General features: G+C 44.9%; 1 protein-coding gene across 4 annotated transcripts in view; it reads left to right on the top strand.

The window, feature by feature from the left end:
• LRRK1 (leucine rich repeat kinase 1) overlaps nucleotides 1–25980 on the top strand; it is a 77575-nt gene that overhangs the window by 36040 nt on the left and 15555 nt on the right. For all 4 annotated transcript variants that reach the window (XM_027644511.1, XM_027644510.1, XM_027644513.1 and 1 more), the window contains 16 exons: nucleotides 1102–1214; nucleotides 2366–2442; nucleotides 5785–5914; nucleotides 6449–6561; nucleotides 7412–7626; nucleotides 9641–9805; nucleotides 11808–11980; nucleotides 13921–14041; nucleotides 14292–14451; nucleotides 15058–15334; nucleotides 18316–18487; nucleotides 19876–20039; nucleotides 21104–21243; nucleotides 22705–22954; nucleotides 24371–24537; nucleotides 25629–25826. In XM_027644511.1, coding sequence (XP_027500312.1) covers nucleotides 1102–1214; nucleotides 2366–2442; nucleotides 5785–5914; nucleotides 6449–6561; nucleotides 7412–7626; nucleotides 9641–9805; nucleotides 11808–11980; nucleotides 13921–14041; nucleotides 14292–14451; nucleotides 15058–15334; nucleotides 18316–18487; nucleotides 19876–20039; nucleotides 21104–21243; nucleotides 22705–22954; nucleotides 24371–24537; nucleotides 25629–25826 — 2635 coding nt within the window. The remainder of the gene's footprint in view (nucleotides 1–1101; nucleotides 1215–2365; nucleotides 2443–5784; nucleotides 5915–6448; nucleotides 6562–7411; nucleotides 7627–9640; nucleotides 9806–11807; nucleotides 11981–13920; nucleotides 14042–14291; nucleotides 14452–15057; nucleotides 15335–18315; nucleotides 18488–19875; nucleotides 20040–21103; nucleotides 21244–22704; nucleotides 22955–24370; nucleotides 24538–25628; nucleotides 25827–25980) is intronic.

Genomic DNA, 25980 nt, shown 5'->3' with positions numbered 1-25980 from the left:
AAAAGGGGAGGAAGGCCAACAAACTTTGTGAGACATTGTTAATCCTGCTCGATGAAAAGGGGCATAAACCTTTATTATTATGTGGAACACATAAAACATTTAACATACTTGAAGCTGAAGTCTCTGCTGGTAAAACATGATTTCCATGGGGTATAATTCATTAATAGTGCTGTACTTGTGGCACAAGATAATTCAGCTGACATTCTTCTTATCTCAATTTTCATGGGGGGAACTTGCAGAGTAAACTTGGTTGGAAACTCTACATAGAAGACTGTTTCTCAGTGGAAAATTGGATTTTCAACCAAATGAAAATGATCATTTGAGCCTCAGCATTATTAAGGACAGATGGAAGAGCGTAAACTTCACAAATCTGAATGGGAACTGCATTTTTTTTCTTTTATATTTCAGTTAAATGTAAAGGAGACCTCATGTTTAACCTTATTTGTGGTATTTCCAGCTGAATCCTGTCTGTATGGTGTTAACTGTACAGTGTCAGGTCAGCTTCACTTGGTTTTAAAATTTCTGTCTCTGGTGGGAGTGGGAAAAAAACTAGGTGGGTAACTTGTATAGATCTTGGAGAGCTAATTTAAATCCTTTCCACTTTACTAGAGATGTAATAAAAAAGCAATTAAAATCTTTCCTTGTGTGAAGCAGTTCATGTTTTGCATCTTGATTTTATTCACACACAACAGGTGTAAACCCACTCTGAACAGCAGTTTGCACACACACACACACACATATATATACGTATATTCTCATCTGTACGTGGCATGCTGTGTTGGTAAATCATACTGTTCTTTTCCATTTGGAAAGGTTTCCTCACTTCAAGTGAAATGTCCTCTTGCATGGGTTGTTTCCAAGTGCATCTGTCAGCAAGTAGACTAATAATCTCCCAGAGCTAAGAGTGGTGCTGCTCCGTGCAGAATATGCTTGCTGGGGACAAGAAGGAAATGTTTGCATGCTGGGCAGCACGGACAGGATGTTCTGATGAATAAGATGTACTTTCTTGGTGTTTCTGTTATTTAATAGCCACACTAAAAAAGCTCTTTCTGTGTGTTTGGTGCACTCTGTCTTCTAACTCCAGGCTGTTCCTCTCTTTAGGCTTTGGTGTCCCTGAAGCTGCTGGGAAATCAGTTAGTTACGTTGCCTTCGCAGGATAAGTGGAATTGCAAACAACTTAAATCACTGGATCTTTCAAAAAACCAACTTGGGAAGTAAGTGTTTCTTTCAGATTTTGGCTGAGAAAACAAAAGCCGAAGAAATAATAGCAAACCCGATCCCTCGCGTAACACAAAGGGTGTCAGGAGAGAATTAATCACCTGCATAGAAGGCATTGATATCCACATACCATGTCCCTCAGTATATTGTGTGTCTGTGACAGTGATGAATTATCCTTTGCTAATTCTTTGGGCATTTAGCACACTATATCATTTATTAAGTGGATAGATTACTGATAATGGCGCTTTAATTTCAGAGCATGTAGGAATTTCTTTAACCCAGTGTGTGGTTCATTACTACAAAAACCAGTTTGTGGGGAGCAGATCTTAACCATAAACCATCTGGCTGGACTGCAGTTTGTAGTTAGTGTGGGAAATTGTTTTGGAAAAAATGAAAAAACTTGGGTTTTTAAATGGAAGTGTAACCAGCTGTAAGTTCGTAGAGAAGATTTCCAACCTGAAGGATTCTATGATTCTAAGACTGATGTTAAAAAGGTCATCCAATAAAAGAGTGATGTTCTTCTGTTTAGAAATTCCAATAGGGATGTTTAACTTAGAGAGTTAAAGGTCCCTAATCTTCTCCAAAACTACACTGAGTTGTGTCATGCTGATATCTCCTCATTTGGGTGCCTGTCCAACACGTGTTTTGGAGTCCTTAGGAGCTGCTGTGTCAGCTGCAAAAGACAGATTGCCATTTTTGAATGTCTCAGTGCATTTCCAGAGTCATGTTGGTGGGTCATCTTGTCAGAGACCCTCTGGTGAGGGCAGGGAATGGCAGCAGGTCGGTTCTCCAGCGCTTCTTGTGAAGCTTCTTCAATTTGCTGTCTGACAGCCCACTTAACCTTGACACCCATAAAGCTGGGGGTCAAGTGCTCTCGCCCTGGGAGCCGGAAGTGCTGCCTTGAGGAGCTCTGTTGATTTGCCAGGAGAAAACCATTGGGCCTGGACGAGTGTTGGTGGAGTCTGGCTCTGTGATTGCACAGCAGGTTTCAGTTCCGTCCCTCCAAAGCAGATGGGAATGTGTAAGAGGCTGTGCTGTGGATCAACAGCCTTGATGGGGCCAGACTGTGCACCATGTAGTATCCTGGGCATGCAGCTCAATGCCTTGTCCAAGCTCTTCTCTCCAAATTTCACAATTCATCCCACAGGAGCGACGAGGGATTTAAAACGAAGCGGATTCCCTTTTTCACCACGAAGAACAGGGTGCGTGGTGGCCCAGAGGCAGGTAAGGGGGACGTGGGGAGGCAAGTAATGAGAGTGCCAGGTGAGATGGGAAGCAGCAGGAATCTGTGGAGTTTGGTTGGAAGGAAATCAGTGTAAATTCATCTGGGATTTTAAGTGCAACAGCATTTAACTGAGACCAAATATGTTTAGATAAAATTTTTCTGAAGAAATAGTGTAGCTAGTTGGTACCCTCAATATAGAAAGATGAAAAATGACTGAAACCTGTTTCTTTCACAGAGCTTTTGTTCTTTTCATGAAGGTTATGCTTTGTAGCCAGAGTTCTAACTGGTATATTGAAGGGAAATTAACCCATAATTACCCCTGTTACTCTTAGAGTTGTTTCTGTTGCTGACTTTGTAAATGGCACCTTTTCCCCTGTCGCTGTGATTTGCACCCACAGTTTGGGGCAGAGCAGAAGAAATGCTATGGATTAGTGCACATGAAATCCCAGAGAGAACAAAGGAATATCTTCAGATATTGCACTGCTTCCTGATCTCTGTGGGATTTGTCTCCATTTCTTTTGTTTATTTGTTTTACTTTAAAGCACTTAGAGAGCTTTCTTGCTCTGGCTGCCTGCAGAATGCCTGGCTCTAAAGCATTGCTTGCCAGCTGCAGAATGGGATAGAGCCAATGCCTCCCTGAACACATCCAAGCAGCCCCTGACTGCTCGTGGGAGGGAGACCCTCCTGCAGCAAATACTCTCCTCATTTCCCCTGAAAATTGTGTATGATCTCAATTAAAGTTGGTAAATGCACCACGTACAGCCATAGCTGCAGGTCAGGGCTCGAGATCCTCACCTCCAGTCTGCTCATCTGGGAGACACAAGCTCTGCCTGGACCTCCAGGCAAAGCTAATCCTACTCATTTTATTGTCCATGGAAGTAGAGGCTGATGTGCAGAAAAGTGTTTGTGCACCCTAAGGAGGAGCAGAGGTTGGTCTGCTCTGTGTCACAAGCAGGAAATGCAAATAGAAGTGCTGTGACATTGGTGAAGTCCTGAACATGGAACAACTAGAGAAGGAGTCTGAATCTTGTGAATCTGTGCATTCTGTCATATCCTCAGAGCTTCTCTGTGAAGTGCTACAGCAGCATGTAAAAATGGGGAGAGGAAGGCAGGAGCAGCAGGCAAAGGCAACTAAAACCAGCTTTAAAAAGGGAATTGCTGTTCTAATGGAAATGTCTACATGCTGCAAACTCAGCATAACCCCCTGCATAAAGGAGGAGAGGATGGACTCTGCATTAGTAGCATTTGAAAGCCTTGGCACATCATACCCTGGTGCAACTTTGAGCTGCCTCAGGTGGCCTCAGGTTGCAGGAGGGCACAGAGTAGCCCACCTGACTGGTGCCACGGTTGAATAGCCACAGAGACAGAGCAAAGCCAGCTCATCCTCTTCTCTCTGTTCCTCTGCCAAGTATAGCTTGGTGAGACTAGAGGATGTGGCCAAGAATTTAAAGAACATCAAGAGAAAACAGAAGCTGGAGTACATCAGCTGCTCACAGAAGTCTCCTGGTGAGGAGGGGGGGCAGGTTTTCATCTGATTTACCAACAAAGCTGTTTACTTAAGTCTAGATTATTTTAAGAGAATAATTTATGGATGCTCACTACACTTGATTGATAAATCTCAGAATAACTTCTTGCACATGCATGTGGCGTTGGTGGTGTTTACTCATCCAAAAATATATTTTCAAGATGGGGTTTGTTTTAATTTTTCTACAGTTCTTTAAAAGAAAATTTGAGCTCAAGCCAGAGAAATCTTAAATAACTCATGAATAAATAATTACAATTCATAAACACCTCGAGCTTGCTTCCAATATAGTACACCCCTTTCCACCTGGGACTCTTTGGTGAATTCAGACTCTTGCTGCTATTTTAGGTGGTTGCTCCTACGTGTCCAAGAGGGACTAAATCTGTCTGTACCTAGGTGCATACTGAAGAGGAACAATGAAAAGTTTAAGTCCAGCGATGAGCCAGAAAGGAAGTGAATTGCATCCATGAATAAGCCTGCTGTTCTCCTAAAATAATCCCAAAGATGATTTTTTATTTGAAAACTCAAAGGCGGACTGTGACACTCTGCCCACACCAGTCAGTCCTGTCACGTATATGAAACACCCCTGCAGACACTGGGACTCTATCTTACTCCTTTTCTGATCACAGCTCAGGCTGAAAATGCTGTTAATATTAGAACTGGGGAGTTTTCTCCTGAGAAAACCTCTTCCATTTTATTTTCTTTTATTTTTTTTTTCTTTTTCGGCTAAGTCTGGTTACAGTTCCTCAACTCTTCTCTGTAAGGGAAGGAGATCTTGGTGGAAGTGTAACTGTCTTGTCCTTGAGGAAGGCAGGGTCTCACATCTCAGGGAGTTGCTTTGATTGACCATGGAGGCAGCAGGTGGTGCTGGTTGTACTTTCCTAATCAGACTCTAAATCTACCTAATTTTCCTTGACTTCAGGATGCTCCTTGGTAGATAAATGTGACACTCTTAATGCAGCAACACAATTCATGGCAGCTTTTCGTGCCACTATCCCAGGAGCAATTTCTGGAGCGAAATGATGCTCTATGGAACCAGCTGAACTTCCCTTTGAACCTCTCCAGCAGCAGCAACTCAGCCATGCAGTTGTTGCTATTATTACTTGGGTTGCTCCCAAAATACGCAATCTGCTGCTCAGACATGGAGAGAGTCTGACGTGCCCTGAGTCCTTGCAGAGTAAAACAGAACAGAGGGGTAAACGCGGGTATGTTTTAGAGACAGCATATATCAGTCTGTCAGCTGCAGTTTGGGTTTTCTTCTCTGTTGTTGTTGACTTTGATCCACCATAAATTACTCCAGGATGCAACGTGGGGACCTGACCATAAATTCTGACTGGCTTCTGGCTTTTCTCAGGCAATATGGAAAAAACATGTTGAGAACCAGTTGTGCCACTGGCGTGCCCTTTCAGTGCCATGTTGAGAAACAGTTGTGGCCTCCATATGCCCTTTCACTGCCAGCTGTTAGGCTGGAACAGGGGCAGTTCACAAGATATTACCGTCTATTCCACAGTGCCACTCGTCCCCTGATGTATAGTTGTTTTGGCAGTCTTGGACTTCCTCCCTCACACCCCAGAAGTCCTGGACATTGTCACCTTCAAACACAGGCATCACCATGATATTCAAACATTGAGATGTGAACACTGATGTTTGATTGTCACTGAAGGCCGTTTGCTTTTCTGCTCTTACTTCATGGTGGTCCCTGCCAGTGAACGTGACCTCATGTCCTGCCTACAAAGTTCAGGTGAAGCTCTTGGTTCGGAGCCTTGATGCCTGTTTGTTGCTTTTTTGAAGGTGCAATTTGTTTCCTGTCTTGTTCCAGGTCCTTTTTTGGAGTTTCCAGCGTTTCTGAGTGATTCTCTGGAGGTTCTTTATCTGAACGACAATCAGCTGGACTCTGTCCCGCAGTCCGTTTGCCTTCTGAAAGGTTTAACAGAACTTTATTTAGGAAAGTAAGTCTGTGTCCTGGAAAAGCTTTACAGTGTTATTTCCATGTTGTTTTAGTGACCAGTCTTCTGTGGAGCCCCACCCCAGATGTCCAGTGTTTTTGAAATCAAAAAGCTGGAAATAGTCAGCCCCTTGTTAGAACTGGGCCCGTCGTTTGCTTTAGATAAGGAGGAGGCTGGTCTTTTGAATTGGGGAAGATGATCTAATGCTTTGAACACAGGCCTGGGAACCTAATGTGCCTCTAGTTCATTCTGGCTTTTTGCTGTCTGTTTCTGTAGTGTTAGATTCAATAACTCATCATTTTTGCCTTTATTTCCTCAACTATCCAGTAAAGATGATTACATCTGTCTGCCGCAGACGATAGATTGAGGTTATACATCACTTTTAGGATGGAAATTGCTATTAAAGTGCTGAGTAGTCTTATTAAAATGTTAATGGAAGATTTCTGCAAGGAGAGAATAGTGTAATGTGAGAGTCCGTGAGAGCAGCTACTTACACACAAAGCCTGGTTGTTGGTAGATTTATTTGTTTTTGTACAGTAACCCTGGTATCCGAGAGCTTCCTCCAGAACTTGGACAGCTGGCTAATCTCTGGCAGCTGGATATCGAGGAACTAAATATCAGTAACGTTCCTGCAGAGATCAGAAAAGAGGGTAAGGCTGATCCTGTGTATTCTTTAATAAACTGACTGAACATATAATGAAAATCTCTTCGTTTTGATGGTCAAGAACAGGAACAGACAGTGTGTGCCCGAGCCCTTGTTGCAGTTAGCTGGAATTGCACAGGGAAACCTACTCACATTTGCAAGTTTGATAATCAGTGCTAAGCTCTGGCTGTATGATCAGTTTAAGATAGATCACGTGTTAAAATGATGACTTATAAATGCAATATTTCATTTGCATTATGCACGCCAGATAAATTCCGTGGCTTGCTTCCTCAGTGTGTATATTTTAGAGTATTTAGATGGTCTTTCTAAAGACTGAAATGTTTAGCATCAGCAGTCACAGTCCCATTGAAGGGACTGTATTGTGAGCTGCTAGGTTTTTGGATCTATTACAATACTGTTTTCTTTTTTGTGCCTTTTAATCAGAAAATCCTGTGGGAACAAAGTTATTAGGAATTATTCCTTCTCCAGCAGTATACTGTTGAAGCCTAAATCTAATTTTAACTGGAAACATAAAAGTAGAAGGAAAAACTGAGTATTTTCCAATACTAAATTAGTATTTTATGTTTCCTTTCAGCTTCTGGAGCATGTGAGCCCCAGCATTTGTTTCTCCTTACAGTGCTCCATTGTGGAGCCTCAGAGCAGTGACCTTTCTCTGGGGTCTCTGTCTCAGGTTTGTCCGCTGGAGGTTTCTTTGTTTATTCTCTGGGTTGTCTCAGCCCACAGCGAAACTGCAGGGAAAATATTAACTCAGCTGATGTGTCTGCAGCAGCAGGTTTTGTGCAGTCCTGTTTGTGACTGCAAACCCCAGATAAAGCCTGTTCCCTTCCCCCCCACAGGCCCCAAAACGGTGCTGGCGTATTTGCGAGCGCAGCTGCGCAAGGCAGAGAAGTGCAAGCTCATGAAGATGATCGTCATCGGCCCTCCACGACAGGGAAAGTCCACGCTGGTGGAGATCCTGCAGACAGGGAAAGTCCCCCAGATGATGCACAGCGATGCCACCATACGTACAACAAAATGGGAGCTCCCCAAGCCAGTGGGACACAAGGCAAAGGTGAAAACCAATCAAAGATCTTTATCCTTCAGGGAGATGTTTGAGCCCTGCAGTGTCCAATTTTTAGGCTGAAATTGTGAGCCCTTTTACAAAGAACAGTTTCCATTGCCTCGCAAGTGATGTGATTTTAGACTCATTGCAATTCCTGTTTCGTTTCCAGTTTTTTCTAGAGGACAGTTCTGTTTTCCTGAGCAGTCAACTTTGTATTCTGAAGAGAGAGAGTGTGTGTAGACTCTTGTGCTGAAATTCTGGCTCTCCCAGTTCAGGTGGCCTTTGGACACTAATTCTAAGAGAGTGTTTTAAATCAGCTTCTCTACAGCAGATTGTCCTTTCACTTGAGGCCAGAAAATGGGACATCAGTACCAAAAGCTGGAGTCCCTTGATATCAGAACTGTCTTAGGTGGGTGGAAGGTGAGATGCCTGACCTCTGCTCTGATCCAGGGATGTCTAAGGCATACCTTAAACACCCAGATCTCAGATGGCTCATTCAGGGAATGTGTCAACCCATACTGAACTCATACTGGAGAGCACTAATTCATCCAAGCATTTAGGTGGCTCTGTCCACCACCTGCATGATAGCCCAAGGATTAGAGCCTGCAGAATTGGTCCCGAGATCATGTCAGAGCTGAGGGGGTGCAAATGCATGGCTCTCCATTCCCAGATGAGAGCCATGACCACCAGACTGTTTTGGAATGGGAGAAGGAGCCTGCTGAGTTCAGCTATTCTACAGCAAAGAATGCCAGGCCAGAGAGAGAAAGAAAAGAGCAAGCACAGGCTGGCTCCTTAAAGGGAAGACTTTGGTGGGAGAAGGGATTTGTGTGTTTTGTGTTGAAGAGTCATTGAATAAAATAAAAACATAGACAGCATCAGAGACCTGGAGTGGGATCAAGATGCTGAACAGGCTTTTGTCCCTACCTCTGAGTCTCTGTCTCTCCACACACGCACTCACAGCTGAAGGTCTTTTGGATGAACAAAGCAGCCCTTGTGCTAGTTAGGGCTTGGTTTAAACAATATGGAAGTTCTTCCAGCTGTTTCTGGGAGACTTCACACTGGGACTGCTGGGAGATCAGAGCCCTGCTGAGACACTTGCTGAAACCTCATAGGGTAACTTGTTGTGTGGGATCAGACAGTACTTGGACCCAGAGCCCTAAACACCCCACTCAGTGTTATGGGATGCTCTGAGGATGGTGACTGAGTTTTCTGCTCAGTCACAGGCTTCTTGCCTCTCCAGGGCCAAGTGATTTAGGGACAGAGCTTCCAAGGCATATAGGTGCTTCCTACTGCATCTGGGAGCCTGAATGCCATTTAAGCAGAGAGCCATGCTCCCTCTTATTGCCGTCACGGGGCTGCACTGAGGAATGGATGCAGAGATACTTGGAAGAGAGCCAGAGCTGGGGAGGCCTCCATTTACATATTCCCCCAGAAATCAGTGAGTCTGGTTTACAGTGACTGTAATTCTGGCCCATCTCTGGCGTGGCACACACGTCAGAAGCCTCAAAGCAGCATGTAGGAGGTGTTTATGAAAGGCCTGAGAAGTTTCCCATCTCCTGAGCATCCCTGTTCTGCTTGGCTCGGTTCAGTCTGAGCTCAGTGGAAGTGATTTCAGCAGGGGTTTCCTGTTCCCCATGGCAGAGGCTGATAAGTAGCTTCACCAGTCCTGTCAAGTGTGGCACAGACAAGGATGAAGCAGTTTCTATTCCAGATGCAGTGAAATACAGTGCTCAGAATGAGACCCTTGTTTGTACTGGAGAATCCCCAGCATTAACTGGAGATTTACCAGCATCAAGGGCACCTCTATGGTTTTAGCAGCGAGTAATTAGTCTTGATTTCCTGTGGGGAAGTGGTAGCCATGCTTAACAATTGCTTGTTGATTTATCTTTCCTGGAGGCACAATTAGGACATTGAACCCCTTCTTGTGTCATACATTATGCAGGCGTAGGTTTATACTTCAGCTATTATCTCCCAGTGATTTACTGCCACCGTTGGATTTGAACACTTCTCTTTGTCTAAGTAGGTTGATTCAGTGGAGTTCAATGTCTGGGATATCGGAGGCCCAGCAAGCATGTCTACAGTCAATCAGTGTTTCTTCACAGACAAAGCATTGTACATAGTGGTCTGGAACTTGGCACTGGGGGAAGAAGCTGTGGCAAACTTACAGTTCTGGTTGCTGAACATTGAGGTAAGAAGTCACTGGTGGGCTCTGGGGGTATCTATTTATCAAGTAGTAGGAGCTCAGCATGCAGATATGTGATATTACAGATTCTTTTTTGGTCTGCTTTTAAAAAGTCCCCAGGCTATGAATTTTGCACAGCTTTTGGAATTCATTTGCCATTACGCTGGAGGCGTATCGCTATATTCAATGGTTTAAATTTATCATTTGCTTTGTTCTCCCTCACACACAGCAGAGAACGAAACAAAAGCTGATTTATAAACCCTTGCTAAGTAAGGCTGGACATACTTATTTTGGAATTAGTGTTTGACCACACTGTGCTCTGAGGGGGGTTTGAAGCATTTTCTTTCTTGTGTGGGTTAGATACACATTAGTCTTGAGGTTATATTTTTAACACTTTAGATTCAGGTAAGCCAGAGAATATTTCCCAGACAGGTCTCAGCTGAGACTCGGAGCTGCAGTGAATTCATTGGCATTGATAATTTTTATAATAAGACGTACATAATTTTTTGTAAATGTTTATTAGTTGATAATTGTCTTAACATTGCATGCCTAAAAATGGGCTTTAAGCTGACACCTCTCAGAAAAGAAACATCTTGTCATTACAAAAATATTGTTTTAATGGTCGGCAGCTATCAATAACCCAAACTATGTAACAAATCTGAAAGTAAAATTATGATATTTCAAAAATATGTGATGCGTCCTTAATACATCCCAGCAAGCACATAGTAGCATCAGAAAAAAATACAGAGAAAAATGAACATGGTGGGTAAAAGTATGGAAAAATAAGGAGAGCTATGTGTAGACTTAGTGGTGTAAGGAGAAAACCACAAGGGAGCCTTTGTTCATGGTCTTTTACAATAGAATTGGGAGAGATTAAGTGAAATAATGAGATGGTAACTGAAATAAACAATGGGAAGTATCCTAAACACAACAGAACCTGTGGAATTTACTGGAACTACAATGTGCTGTGGGTGTCAGAAGTTAGAAAAACAGACTGGTGGAAGAAAAATCCATCAAGTGCTATTAATTCAGAGATACTGTCTCATGCTGAGGAAGTCGGTGAGCTGTGGGCTGCTGGATAGTGGGAGAACACACCAGGGCAAATGTCTGCATGTGACCCTGTGCCTGTACTCCTCATTAACCTCCAGGCAGCATATTGAGCCAAGTGGGCCCTTTGGTCTGGCTTGGTGCAGGCACCACTCCTGTTGACTTTGGTGTCATTTTGGTTGGGAGATTTCAGCAGGAATTGTAAGAGAGAAATGGATTGACTGCAAATAAACATATATTGTTGCATCTGAATATTTGTCTGTGGTCAAAGTCATTTGGATTGGGAGTCTGATCCCTGCTTGAGCCTGTGCAATGCCGTTGTATTTGGCAGAATGTTCCCTGAGATCTGGATACATTCCATTGTTGTAATACAGCCATGGAAGGGTTGGAAGAAACCACGAGATCATCTCATCCATTCCTTTGCTCTGATTCAGTATTAAGTAGATTTAGACTTTTCTAGCAGTTTATCTCACCTTTCCATATGCCTCCAGTGAAAAAGTTTGTGTAACTTCCCCAGGTCTCCATTCCAGAGCAGAAGGAGCCTTTTACAGGAAGTCACAGTTAGATCTTCTGGCTACAGAGTGGGTTAACTTTGTCTGGGCAAACATGGTTCCCATCATTGAGCTGACTCGCAGCAACTTAATACCACAGGGCAACTCCCTTTATGTTAAACCCTGATGTAATAAACCCAAGCTGACAGTTTCCTGCTCTGCAGTAGCAGCAGATGATTAAGTTGTGTTCTGCAGAACTTCTGTAATACCCAGATTGCTTGTTGCTGTTGTCAGGCTGCCAGGACAGGTTGCCTCTATTTTGTGTATATATATATATATATATATATATAAAAACTGTTTTATTAATGCATGTGACTCCCTCCTCTTAAATATTATGCTTTTCACATGTCCTCACTGCATTTACCACCACATAATCTGGATGAGATCACTGACAATGTTTTCTCTTACAGGCCAAAGCTCCAAATTCAGTGGTGCTTGTAGTAGGAACACACCTTGATTTAATTGAAACAAAATTCCGCGTTGAGAGGATAGCAACTCTGAGGGCATATGTCTTGGCTCTGTGTCGATCTCCCTCTGGATCCAGAGCAACTGGCTTCCCAGATATCACCTTCAAGCACCTGCAGTGAGTACTTGTGCCTTTATGAAGATCAGTCACTATTATGTCACTTTAAACAATTTTAAAATACTCAATCTCCTTGGCAACGGGACCGATTTAAGGACTCGTCAGCATTGCATTTCATCTATTTTTGACTGAGATAATGTAGCATCATGAGAGAGAAGGTCAGTGTTGCTCAAGGGTCGGATAAGGGGATCTGAGAGCTGCAAGCTCCAAAGTCATGACCTTGACCAGCCTGTTTACTGCTCCTGCTTCACTCAGGTTTGTCACCATTAAATGGTGATACAGTTTATTAGTCACAAGGAGAGAAGGTGCAGATTGACTAATTAATGCTGCAAAGAGTGAGAGCGTGACTGTTACAGGGTGGGAGCCGCAGGGTTTGCTGAGGGGAGGCTGTGTGGGTGTTACAGCTCACGTGGCAGCGTTGGCTGGACCAGGAGTGGGTCAGCCCCCTGAGCTCGGCCCAAACCTGTGCCAGCCGAGTTCTCCAGTGTGATAATGGAGGGCTGGTGCGGCCTGGAAGGTGAGTGTCAGCCAAGCAGCCTGACTCCTCTCCCTCCCTTTGGCTGACAGAGAATGCCCCTGGGGAGAGGAGCAGGTCTGTCAGCCAAGGGGTGAACATAGATGCAGCAGGCTGGCACCACACAGGGTAAAATCACCACTGCCTGGGGCAGGAGCAGGTGGCAGCTGGCAAGTGAGGAAGGGCACTGCAATGTCCCCAGCACTTCCCATCTGCTGCCTGGCAAAGTCATCAGCCACCTCCCACACACTGCTCTGCAGATCCAAGCGCTGTGTCGGGCACCCCAGCTGGCTCTTCCCTTAGGAGGAGTACCAGGGACCCCGGGTGAGGATCAAAGATTCACAATGAGAAGGAGGAAGCTTTGTGTTTGGGTTATCTCAAGCCTCTTTTCCCATCACCACAGAGCATCCTAACGTGATCTCAGTCGTTCTGCCTCAAGGGGACTTTCTTTCACCCTTGCCACACATCCTGCACATTCCTCTTCACCTTCCTTTCCTCCTGCATTTTTTCCCTGTTGGAGTTGTGCCTGATTTCATCCCTTCTCCCTCCCATGCCCTTTCTGGGTGGACCCCATTATCCACCTTAAGGGGCTCCTCTGAGCAGCTCTGTGTGGCCAGAGGAGTGTGAAGAATGTGAAAGCCTTCTGTGGGTGACCCAGAGTGTTTTTTATCAGTGGTCAAGGTCCTCCAGCATCCCAGTGAGAACATTCTTACCAGTGCCACTAAGGGCTGAGGTTTGAGATAGAACATCCTGCTTCAGAGAAGGATTTTCTGTCTGCCATGGGAACACGTGTAAGATCAATAAGAAAGACTCTTTGTTGGGAAAAGGGAAAAAGAACTGTTCTTATCCAGTCCATAAAAAGACCAAAACTAGTTGGAGCTGGAGAGAGCATGTTTTTAGCTGTTAAAGAGATAATGAAGGCCAGCTTTTAGGATCTAAGCATCAATTCCCAGATTACAGGATCCAGCTGAGCGAGGGCCGGAATGAGGGTGGGGAAAGGTGTCTGGTAGTCATCATTGTGCCTCTTTGATCTGAGGCAGGGAGAACTGGACTTGTCTCCAGAGATTGCTGGGGCACAGTGTTCTCCTCCTCCCTGCAATCCCTTCCAGGATGTGTGTGGCACTGAAGGGACAGAGGGGGATGACTTTGGTCAGGCTGCCAGGGACGTCCCCAGAGATCCTTGAGCACAGGGAACAGAACAGCAGTGCACAGTGAATGCAGCACACAGAGCAGAGGTTGTCCTAATACAGATGTGGCCTAATATATCTTTTCCAGGCCACTTGAGCTAAAAATGCTCACTGACAGCCTTCCTCCCATTCAGCTGACACAGGAAATTTAAAACCACTGATAAGAGAAAGTGAGCCTGGAAAGGAAGCCCATGTGCTGATAAGGTTTGATAATCTTCGCCCTTGCATGACTTTTGCAGTGAGCTCTCGTGTAAGACTCTGGAAGGCCTCGAGGGACTCCGGCAGCTGATTTTTCATGTCACTTGCAACATGAAGGACGTTGGCAGCTCAATTTGCTCACAGAAACTTGCAGGGAGATTGGTGAGAACTGGGATTTCTTTTTTATACTTACCAAAGTGGGCCTTTTGGGAGGCTTAGTGTTGGATTGGGAGGTGAACTTTAGGAGTTATTGTTGATGCAGGAGGCATGTGAAGTATAAAGATGGCAATCTGGCTTTGGGAAAAGACAGCCCTGTAAAATCCCTGTGAAGGGGAGATGGCAGCCAGTTCATCCCAAGCAGAGTGATGGCTGTCTGATACTGATCCTGCTGTTTTTCTTGTGTGGCTTGCAGATACCAAGAAGTTACCTTAGTCTTCAAGAAGCTGTCCTTGCAGAACAGCACAGGAGGAGTCAGAATGATGATGTACAGTATTTAACAGACAGGCAGATAGAACTGATGATTGAGCAAACACCTGGAAATGACATCAAAGACTATGAAGATTTGCAAACTGGTAGGTCAGATCAGACCAATAATTTCTTGGAAATTAATATGTGTGTCCAACTGAAATATTCCACAAGTAGTAAATACAAAGTGCTCTACACCAGTGTAGGGGTCACTTTAGAAATTGGCAAGACAGCAAATTAGTAATGGGACTCTGGGGAGGGGACTGGGAAGTTTCTAGGATGGTCTGAGTCTGCTGATTTTATTATTTATTTTTTTAAAACAAGCTTTGTCTCGTTTCTTCTCTGTGAAGAATGAGGGTTGCCATAGTTTCAAGGCTGACTTCTCTGTAGGGCCCCAGTCTTGTGATCTTTACGGAGGCCTTGCTCCACAGGAGGCAGGGAGAGCCCTTCCCTGTGAGGATGGCAGGAGGAGGGTAAAGGGGAGGTGTCGTGGGGACAGAAATACTGCCTGTGAAGCAGTGAGATGTGGGGTTTACAAGTGGAGTGTCAGATAGCAGCACTCCTCAGATAAATGTTACTCTCTTGACTTGGCTACGTGCTGGATATATCTGGAATGCATAAAGCTGCACAAACTACCTCATAATCTCATTCTTCTGCACTGTGGTTTCCTCATGCTGGTCTATTGCTAATCTCCAACTCTTTATTTTTTGCAGCCATTAATTTTCTCATAGAAACAGGTACACTACTGCACTTCCCAGACACGAGCCACGGCCTGAGGAACCTCTACTTCCTTGACCCTGTCTGGCTCTCGGAGTGCCTACAGAGGATTTTCAACATCAAGAGCTCCAAGTCTGTAGCTAAGAATGGAGTCATAAGAGCAGAGGATCTCAGGATGCTGCTGGTCGGGACGGGCTTCACTGAGCAGACCGAAGAGCAGTACTTCCAGTTCTTGGCCAAGTTTGAAATTGCACTGCCCGTGGCCAATAATAGGTAAGTTGATAATTAGAGAGGCTTAGTCAGACTGGAGAAAAATGTCCATTTAATCAATGGATATTAACAGGCTCTGCCACTCTTAAGTGGTTGTCTGGACAAGGATCTTGCGATGAGAAAGTATTTGAGAGCGTTAGAGAGGGTAATGGAAGGCGCCCATCCATTCGGGCTGTATTTCCTGGCTTAAGCATCCTTTGGTCCAAACCAGCTACTGTGAAAGCTTTACAGAGCAGGTCTTTGTCCCTTGGGTGCATTGAGGCCGGTGACAGGCTCAGCCACCAGCCCGGAGGGGCAGTGACACCGCTGGGGATGTGGCGATGAGCAGGTGGAAGCTGTGAGCGCTCAGCCGGCACAGCTGCAGCCGAGGGAGGATGTGAGGCCGTGGCTGCCAGAGCTGAAATATAGATGGGCTGGAGTCACCTGCTTCCAGTGAAAGGTTCTTCCATTCAGAGCGTGGCAGAAAACTTTGGGTAATCAATAATTACGTCAGCCCTGAAAGCAGTAGTATTTTTATTTCTAGTGAAATCAGGAAGGCATAGCTTCAGTAGTGGTGTGATTTACTCAGTTTTTATCCTCAATAGGTGTTGATCAATAGTTTTCCTAGAAATAGTCTAAGAAACCTCATTCTCTTTAAATGTTAATGAGTCCTCCTCCCCTCTGCCCCCCGATCTCTTTTCCTCTGGGCAGAGTTCCCTGCGATTTTTCTCTCTCCCATCTGCTTGGCGACAGCCTGTTGTTGGGTTGACGGTGGAACCAGAGTTGTATTGCACTTTTGATGTGGCATTTGCATTTCACTTCCTTGCCCTTCCAGGACAGCGCGGCTGCATCGCCCTGAGCCCCTCGGGAGCTCTGAATGCCAGCACAAGTGCAGCATTCTCTGTGCTGTCATTATGCCTGTCACTTATCCAGTCCCGGATGCCAACAAATTTTCTCAGGCTTAACACAGATAAAGCAGCAATGTTTCTGCTCAGCCCAAAATGCCTTTTGGACTCCTTGTCACTATCTGCCATTTTTCTCCAAGGCAATTACATTGTCTGTGCCTCGGGAACAAGGAAACTGCTTTTTCATGGCCTGCCCAATGTTTTTTTGAGCGATCCAAGCCACATTAGCAGAATATTCTTCCCACTGACGGACTGTAGCTGTAGCAGGTTGGATTAATTTAATGTACTAGCCAGACACAGAGCAGTTATTTGTTACTGTGCTGCTGCAATTATTGTCTAGATTGCCAGATAGGGTTTCTGTGCAGTCAGTAGAGAAAGCAGCTGCCAGTTTCTGTTCTGAAAGGGTGGATGGGGGCATGTTTCACATATTTTCAAAATTTGCATTGGCTGCTGCTCAAGAGCGTCGAATCACCATCTGTGTTATAATCCACTATATAGTTGTGGTCCAGAAGGGCCTCACTGACCCTTCTTATACTCCTAGACCCTTTCTTGGATGTGCTGAGGAAAATTTATTGGCTGACTTACGATACATCCACTACTTTCATAGAGCAAGAAGTTTTAGTTTGTTGCACTCCACTTTTGTGCTTAAGGTGCACATAATTAAGCTGTGTTCCTCTTGTTAAATTAGGGTTAAAAGTGGGCATTCTTATAGTAATTTATAAGTGAAATTTTTAACAGTTTTACATTGCAGAGATGTTTCATGGAACGGATTATTTGATGGTGTAAGATGTCATCAGATGTTACGGACTGTGACATATGGAGAGAGCTGTTGTCTAATGATGGCTGCTTTTTCTGAGCTGATATTTCAGGTTTTACAGAATACTGCAGCTGCTAGAGAGAAAATGTGAGAGGCTTAAAGCCTTGGATTCTGACCCAGCCTTGGTTCTAGCTGTGTGTCTAGTCCCTGCCACTGTTACTTTGGTCAGGTCCCTTGGCCACGTGCCTCATTGCTGTCATTGTGCCCATCAATGAGGAGCCCCAGATGCCAACACATTTTCTCAGGCTCAGCACTGATAAAACAGCAGTGTGTCTGCCTGTAAGCAAATAACATTTTAGATTGCACAGGCATCCTGGGATGTATTTGGTACTGAAGAGAATCACTGTCAAGAGATTTACTGGCAGGTATTGAAAGCCAAAAGCTCATAATTTTCAAACCAGTTCTAGTGTTCCAAGGGGTTTTAGGTTCCCAAATACTAAAGATCAGGACAAATGAATATTCTGGGCTTACTGGGAGATCTGAAAATAATTTGTTGGGGTCCCCTACACCAGCATAACTCTGTTCCTACTGACTGGTCAGGCGCAGATAACACTGAGTCTCCCCCACACTTGGGCAAAGTACCTGATAATCTGATTGCAGGAGGAATCTGACCAAGACAAGGGATTTCTCTGCTGCCATCAGGCTGGCAAAGTGAACTCTTGCTTTGGGAGTTTGTCAGGGGTGTGGCAGGGGTCCGTCAGCTGCAGTGTGGAACAGCAGGAAACTCTGCTGTGCTGACCCATGAGGTGCTCTTGTTCTGGGACTGGGGAGACAGCCAGAGCAGCCCAGTCCCTGCAGCCTGGAACTGCACCACTGCCACCTCCCAGGGCACCTCCTCTCCCCACCTTCTGGGCTTACTGAACCTGAGCTGCTGTAGGTTGTTTTTTGCATTTGTCTTCTGCTCCACAGCTGTAATCCCCTGCTTGTTACCAGGGCACAGTAGTACCAAAGAAATGAGTCCCAGCATCACAGCTATTCTAATGACTCTTATATTTTAATGCATTAATTTGTGAGTACACAAACGGTCACTACATCAGTTTTAGCCCTGTCCAATAGCCCTGGCTGGATTATGTAATGTCTGTTTTGCCTCTGCTTGCTTCCATAGTGTAAATTAATTTCTTCATGTATTGCTGCAGTGCTTAAGTCTAAAAGCTTTTTTATATGCAGTGGGCTGTGCCATTAAAAATCTCTTTGGGGCCTGAATCGCCTTATTATCCGGTAACAATGTACTCACTGTTACAAGCTGTAGCTAAATCTGAGCTGTTGAACTTGATGTGTTTCAGCTACCTCCTCCCTCATCTGCTTCCTACCAAGCCAGCATTAGATATCCATGGGCTCTGCCACCAGACCACAAACACAGTCCAAAGGGTCTTCAAGATGAGTTTTGTCCCCGTTGGCTTTTGGCAAAGATTCATAGCCCGGATGTTAATCAGCCTGGCAGAGATGGACCTCCAGGTAGGTTATTGTGTCTCTCTGCAAGCAAAGACAGACAGCTGAAGTTGTTCAGTGTAAGTGGGATGTCTCTTCACATCCAGCTCACTTCAGTCACAGACTTCAATAGCATTATTTGAGTAAATAGGGAGAGATGAGACTCTGCAATCAAAATCTGATTCTGTTTTTACAGTAGGTGTCATTGAGAACAACAATTGGCACTGGAGAAGAAAGCCTGAGTTCTCCACAACCTCTTTATAACATGATCCCCTGGAAGGTCTCAGTACCTCCAGCATCTTCCAATTACAGGCAATTGGAGTTCTGCCTGCGGCTCCTGTCCATGACCATCCCACTAGGCCAGACTCTGCTCGCAGTGTTTGCCAGAGGAGATCTGGAATAACTCCACTAAAGTTAGCTATCTGAATGTCTATGGTGGAAATGGGAACAAAATTACAGGACTGTTACCTTAATGAGGCACCCTGTTAGTGCAAGTGTTATGAATGTCATTAAAGTGGTGTTTGAAGGGTCTGAAAACTGTGAGTGGATTTTGATGTTGTTGCAGACATATGTTTGCAGCAGCTTCTGTCTGAAGCCGTAATAAATACCTGCAAAATATTTATAGTACTACTCTGGTATCTTCTTAACAGCTCTCCATTAACCTGTGGTCTGTCAGTGATGTACAGAACATGGAAAACATGATACCTGTTTTTGGAAGGTCCTCTGTGTTCCAGGCTTCTCAAACCATGTAATAACTTTACCTCTTTTAACGGGCTGTCTTGGCAACCCCTTGCTCACATCCTCATGGGCACTACATAATCCTAGAGCACCTTTCCTAGGAACTTCATCCAGTCCTCATGAAGGGAATGGAAAGGTTCCCAGGCGTCAGACTCGTCTGCAGTCAAATAAATGTTGGAGCAATGAGCACAGGGGAGTTCTGCAGATTAACTTTCTGGTTTTAAAACAGAAATACATTTTGCTCTAAGTGCTGGTTTGAAGTGTCTTGGAGAAGAGCCATCTTCCTCCCACTGAAACAGGTGGAAAAGTTAACTCTCTACATTGAAGGCAGACTTTATCACTCACTAGAACATTTAGTTCTTTGGGTTTATAAGACTTCTGCAAATGCACAATAAATATGACAAATGTCACAGTCACAGAATTAACTTTGTTCACTGATATGAAAGTGTTCTTTTTTTGAGTGGCACGAAAAACATTTCCATTGCTGCAAAACCAATTTTACTGCATGTATTTCCATTCCATTGCAAAATTTTTTATGAGCACAAGTCGCTTGTAGTGGAAAAGCTACAATAGCACCTGTGAAAGCCAAAAAAAGAAGTCACATTATTGCTTGATTAAAACAGCCTTGAGAGAAATTTCAGCAATTTAACGATTTCTTCGTTTTCTGCCTGTTTCAGCTTTTTGAAAACAAGAAGAACACCAAGACAAGAAACAAAAAGGTGACCATCTACAGCTTCACAGGCACCCAAAGGAACCGCTGCAGCACATTCCGAGTCAAAAGGACTCACACTGTTTACTGGCAGGAAGGTCTGTTCGTTACCTTTGATGGAGGCTATCTTAGGTAATTTGTGTTCCTAATGCAGCATGTGTGACAGGGCACTAATAGAGTGTATGAAACACATCAGCTCAATGGAGATGAATGGGCCTGACTCATGCTGTGTGCTCACTCATCAGGAGAAGAGGAGGCTCTTTAATGGACATAACTCATCTGGTAACAACTGGTGACAAAAATGATCTATAACTGATAGTTTACCAGTTCTGAATATATCAACCTTATCTGTTATTGCAGCCACCAATATAAAGAGGCCTGAGAACAGAAAGTGATATTCAGAGCAGGACTCTGCCAGTGTAAAATCATGCATTTTCACATGCAAAGATTTCCTTATCTCAGTGAGTTTTCCACTAAATCCTAAAACTTCACCACCGTGTGTCAGTAATCCAGGTCAATGCTTCTGTGCCACAGGGGACTGTAGTTGTATTTGCTCTTTCAGTCCCTGCCAGGATGGGGGGGGACCACTGGTGCAGTTGCATGGCTGGAGATCAGAAGGAGACAGAGACTTTACTGAGTTTCAAAGCTCAGTAGAGGCTTGGACCCAGATACTGCAAATCACAGGCTGGAATCCCAAATTCTGGACTACGGTAGTGGTCATACTCTTATTTCTCCAAATACTTCAGGGGGTTACAATTTCATGGGTATTGCGCAAAAATTATGTCAATAAACTTTTCCTAATGGTTTTTTGAATCTTTCTTATTCATATTATTATTCCACTGGAATTTCATTACTGATTTTAAAACTCCCAGCCTTCCATCGTGCTGTAATGGGCATTTCTGTCAAAACTCTCCATCAGACTCAGCTCACTTAGGCCAGAGTTTTCTCTAGGTCTGACCTTCTATAGCATTTACCCTCTGTGAGTAACTGGCGTTTCTGTGCAGGAATTCTCTTCTGAAAGTCATTTGCAGAACAGACTGAATTGAAAATCACCCTCAAAAGCTAGACTGCTTTTTGTTTTGATGGCTTATGAACTACGTGTTATTATGGAACTCAGTTTTCCTGACAGAAAGAAAACTTGTTGACACTGATACTTCACAAAGGCTTCACAGGTCTGTTTTTTGGCTTTCTTACAGTGTTGAGTCTTCGGATGTGAACTGGAAAAAGAAAAAAAGTGGTGGAATTAAAATAATTTCCCAGTCAGAAGTGAGAGACTTTTCAGCCATGGCGTTCATCACAGACCACGTGAACTCTTTGATAGATCAGTGGTTTCCTGGTAAGAGAATCACTGATTTTCTGTGCAGTGTCTTTTGTACAGAAGGTTCCTTAACAGAGCTCTGCTAGTGCACAGTATTGTATGTTAATTGAAGACCCCTCAGGCTCTGACGATCTCAACTCAGTAATATTTGATAAAAACTGATAAATCTGCAGACAGATTGAAGTTAGTTGGCAACACCCTTTGGTCTAGACATTGTGTCTTTCAGTCTGCCAGTCACTGCAGCACAGGTGAAACACTGCAGTTCAAACAGGACCCGTAGGAGTTCAAGAGACTCTTCCAGTGCTTGAAGCAGGGGCAGAATCTGGCCCAAGCAACTTGGCATTGTCTCTTAATAGATAAACCTCATTCTGGCATCAGCTGGGATCAGAATTTGCCCACCATTTCTAACATCCTACAAGTTATAAAATTGTGATGTGAGAGGCAAGAGTGAATGTGGTACCAAAGACTCTGTGCCAAGGTGACTTCCTTGACTCCTGCAGCTGTTTTTCCTGTGCTCAGCACAGATCCTGCTGTTACCCAGCGGGCTGTTTGCAACCCCAAATCACTTCGTTTAAAACCAAAACAAAATCTGAAGTGTTCTTTGTCATCCCACACTGGTCTAGAAAACACTGCCAAGGTCTCTTAATTGGAGGCTCTCTGGAGGAAACAGTGGTGCACTCTCACGTATTCACGTTCTACGTGTTTTGAAGATAAAAGAACATTTTATTTGCCTTTGGATTAAAATAATGCTAACGTTAATCACTGAAGCTTGAGAAGAGTCATGACTTCAAAGGTTGCAGTCTGTGTTCACCGTGACTAATTGTGGGCATTTAACAGAGCCTGTCACCACAAAATCCCTCTGTACTTACGGGAAAGGTGTGACCCTCCCAAAGGCTTAGTCTTGGTCCAATCCACATTTCTCTCATGTTGCCCATGAGGGAGCCCACAGTAACTGTGTTCTCAGCCTGGCTGCTGCAGGCGAGTGTTTACCCTGAACCTGCACCTGCAGTGCTCAATCTGAGCTCAGTGTGTTGTGCCTCCCAGTCTGCTCCCATTCCCATTCCCATTCCCATTCCCATTCCCATTCCCATGCCTGCTCCCCACCTGAAGCCATCTGGCAGCTTGCAGTCTGAGAAGACAGATACACCCAGCACCCAGGAGGGTCTCTCCAGTGCTTTATTCACTGATGCTGAATATATTTTCCTCGCCAGCCCATGCATTACCTGTGCCCAGAGCAGGGGAGGTGTGAGGTTGTGTCCCCAGTCCTGTCTCCCCAGTGCTGTCCCTGCTATCTCTGCATACTTTGGAAAAAGCTATTTTCTATTCCAGTCAATGCACTGCTGCTTTCATGACGTGACCGTTTTCAACCTGCGGATCCAGGTAGTGCCTGCAGACATTCGGATGCACTTGGAGCTGTTGTTCCTCCTCAGTTCGTGTGAATGATGTTGTTTTCTGTTTGTTTGCTTGCTTGCTCTGAAGCCCTCACAGCCATGGAGAGTGATGGCACGTTGCTGATGGAGCAGTATGTGCCCTGCCACATCTGTGCAGCTACCAAGGCGGAGGAGAACGAATGTGGTGAGAGGATGGAGGATGCCCAATACTTTAACATGGAGGACTGTGTCCTGACTGCCATTGAACTGGACTACATCACATGTCCCAACCACCCTGACATCCCCGTTTCTCTCCAAGAACTGGTCCCAGAGCTTTTCATGACTGATTTTCCTGCCAGGTAATGTTTTTTGAGGGTCTTTGATTAAGTTTCAGTGCACCTATGTAATTCAGTTGGACTCTTTTCCTAAGTTATCTCTGCTAGAGGAACATAACTGACCACAAGAAACAAATCCATCTGCTCTCAATCCCTGCTCTGGCAATTCATCCTAAACTGCACTCCTGGTGTTCAGTGCACTTGCCTAGACAATAGCTGTGTGCTGACCGAGTCATCACATCGGGGGTCCTTTGAGATCACTGTGGTCCAATGTGAAAGTCCCTTTTTCAAACCACAGCTGTCCTGCATTGCCCAGTTCTCTGGCCAGAGCTTTCTGTAACTGGAGTCTTTCTGGGGTCCCACAAAGGAGATTTTAATGTGGCAAAACCAAAAGGAAGTGCTGCTGCATCACAAGATTGGCCCTGAAATTGCCTGACTTTTTTAAGGGGCCGTAGGTGAGTGAATTTATAGGCACCACAAGAGAATTCACACTGAGTCGAGGCTCCTGCTCGGCTGAGGGCTGCTGATGTGTTGGATGTGTGGCAGTCCTGAGCAGCTGAAACAGTTCTTCCCTACCCAGAGCAGTACTGCCAAATCTTTAAGCTGCTTAACTGCATTCCCAGATGGGTTTGGTCTTATACCCCTTATTACTTAGTGTGTAGAACAAGAGATCTGACAGCAGGCAGGACAGGAGACCAGGGTCTCTTTTGGTTCACACTCTCTCAGAACTTTCAGTGCCCAATGCAGAACCTCTAGACCAAACTGCCCTGTTGGCTGCTATCAGAGCTTTCTGTGCTCCCATTGGCCTCTGTTGCTTTCTTGGGGTCATTTTTCTGGGCAGACACCCCATCAGCTTGTCAGACAGCCCTCCTCACACTGCTATCTCCTATAGATTTATTTGACGGGTGCAAGGCGAGTGGAGATGTTTGAAGTGTGAACAGCTGTAAAAGTAGTCTCTGGGAGAGTGGGGAAATGATGAATTACAGCCTGGGAACACTAAGCTGATTTGAATAATCAGGTTTCAGAGTGTGGGGCTGTTCATAAACATCCTGTCCTGCCTCAGTGGAGGGAAGAGGAATCGGAGGTAAATGAAGCAAAAAAAAATCGTTAATACAGATAAATGGTACAAGTATCAGTATTTGTGTCATCTGGTTGGAAAAGAAGCTTATGTGCTTTCCAGATCTGTTTGATTCTTGTGGGATAAATTAGTAAAAAGCCTTTTTTGCTTATTTACCCAAGTTTTCTGGGAGAAATCTGTTGTACAACATGAACCAGCATAGAGTACACTGAGATGACCAAGGTAGGTGAGGTGATCCAGTCCTCTTGGTAGGTAAGGCAAGAATCTATCAAGCATTTGTGAAAATGAAAAATCACATTAAAAACATGAATTTACACTGTCTTTGAAACTTTAATTAAAAAGCCCCAATTTCTCCTTGGCAGACTGTTCCTGGAAAATAGCAAACTGGAATGCAGTGAAAATGAAAACAACGTTCTTGGCCAGGGTGGAAGTGGAACTGTTATATATCAGGCACGATACCAAGGAAAGCCAGTGGCTGTGAAGAGATTTCAGATTAAAAAATGCAAGGGTTCTCCCACTTCAGCTGCAGGTACAGTGTACAGAACTGGTGTCGGGAATCAGCTTCTGCAATCTGTGATCCCAAACTAAGACCAAAGAGCCATTGCTCTCCAGAGTGCTGGCAGCACCTGTTTAAATACAGCTTTGAAATAAATAGCAAAACTGGTGTGTTTCAATGGAGGAGGAGGATGCATCTTAGAGTTCTGCATGAACACTTGTAGTCTTGAAAGTCACTGGCACAGGAGCTTCTCTCCTGCAGATCAGTGGGTGGATTTGTAGGGTGCCAAGGCAGAGCCCTGGATTGGGGTGGGAGGTAAGATTCATCTCATGTTCCCAGCCTATCTGACCCTGAGAAGTGTGGATTTGCATGGGTTTGCACTAAGGACTTGTGAGTCTCCACCTTTGAATTAGTCTTTTGTCCCATCTGTGCCAGCAGCTGCAGAAAGCAAGCTGGGAATCCTTCTGAGCCTGCCAACTCCTCCAGGAAGGGATGGGCTCTCATGTCAAGTCCAGGATCCCAGCAGAGCCTCAGTCCATGGACAAAGGAAAGGGGAAAGTGGCTTATATTCTTCATTTTTGTCAGGGGAGGATGTGGTGAACTCCTGAGCTGTGGAGGAGGCCAGCTGCTGTCTCAGTGACAAATAACCTTTGGGAAGACCCAACCTTCCTGAGCAGCCTGTGGTGTCCCATGGCAGAAGGACCATTTTTGTGACGGGTCTCTCATCTGGCAGGAAAGCCAGGAAAGGGTAGATAAAGACCCCTTCCAACAAAGGGTCTGCAGTGTGACATCCACATAGAGTCCCTGCTTGGAGAAGCACAGCATGAGTTTTACAAAGTCATCCAGGTGATATATGAGATCAGCGTGTACCAGACACACCAGAGCCTGGTGTTAAAGGACCAGGAGAGGTTTTCCTTCCTGAGGTACCATATATATCCTGCTTATAGTCAGTGTCTGTTAGTGGCTCATGCATCAACACAAGGATTCAACTTAAAGCCTTGCTGTTGGCATCATCCCACCAGCTGCCTTCCTCCTGCAGCCCTTGCTCAGTGATTGGCACCTTCCAAAGAGTTTGTGACTTGGTTTCTGAGCTGGACAGTGAGAAGGGGGTTGTGTCTTGCCAGATACCATGCTGAAGCACCTGAGAGCCATGGATGCCATGAAGAACTTCTCTGAGTTCCGCCAGGAGGCCAGCATGCTCCACTCCCTGCAGCACCCCTGCATTGTGTCCCTCATTGGCATCAGCATCCACCCACTCTGCTTCGCCCTCGAGCTGGCCCCCCTGGGCAGCCTCACCACTGTGCTGTCTGAGAACTCCAAAGGTAAAGCCAGGGTCTCCCCACTGAGAGAGATCACTCTCCAAGTGACAAATGGTTGGCAATGTTTAAATTACTACTTGATTTACCAGAGGGGATTTTTTTCCAGACTAGGGGAAGTGGGAGGGGTGGAATTGTTCTTAAACTGTGCTTTTGGGAA

This window comes from Corapipo altera, unplaced genomic scaffold (assembly GCF_003945725.1).
Source record: "Corapipo altera isolate COAL_440 unplaced genomic scaffold, ASM394572v1 50, whole genome shotgun sequence".
Taxonomy (NCBI): Eukaryota; Metazoa; Chordata; class Aves; order Passeriformes; family Pipridae; genus Corapipo; species Corapipo altera.
This window is presented reverse-complemented; position numbering and strand designations above follow the sequence as displayed.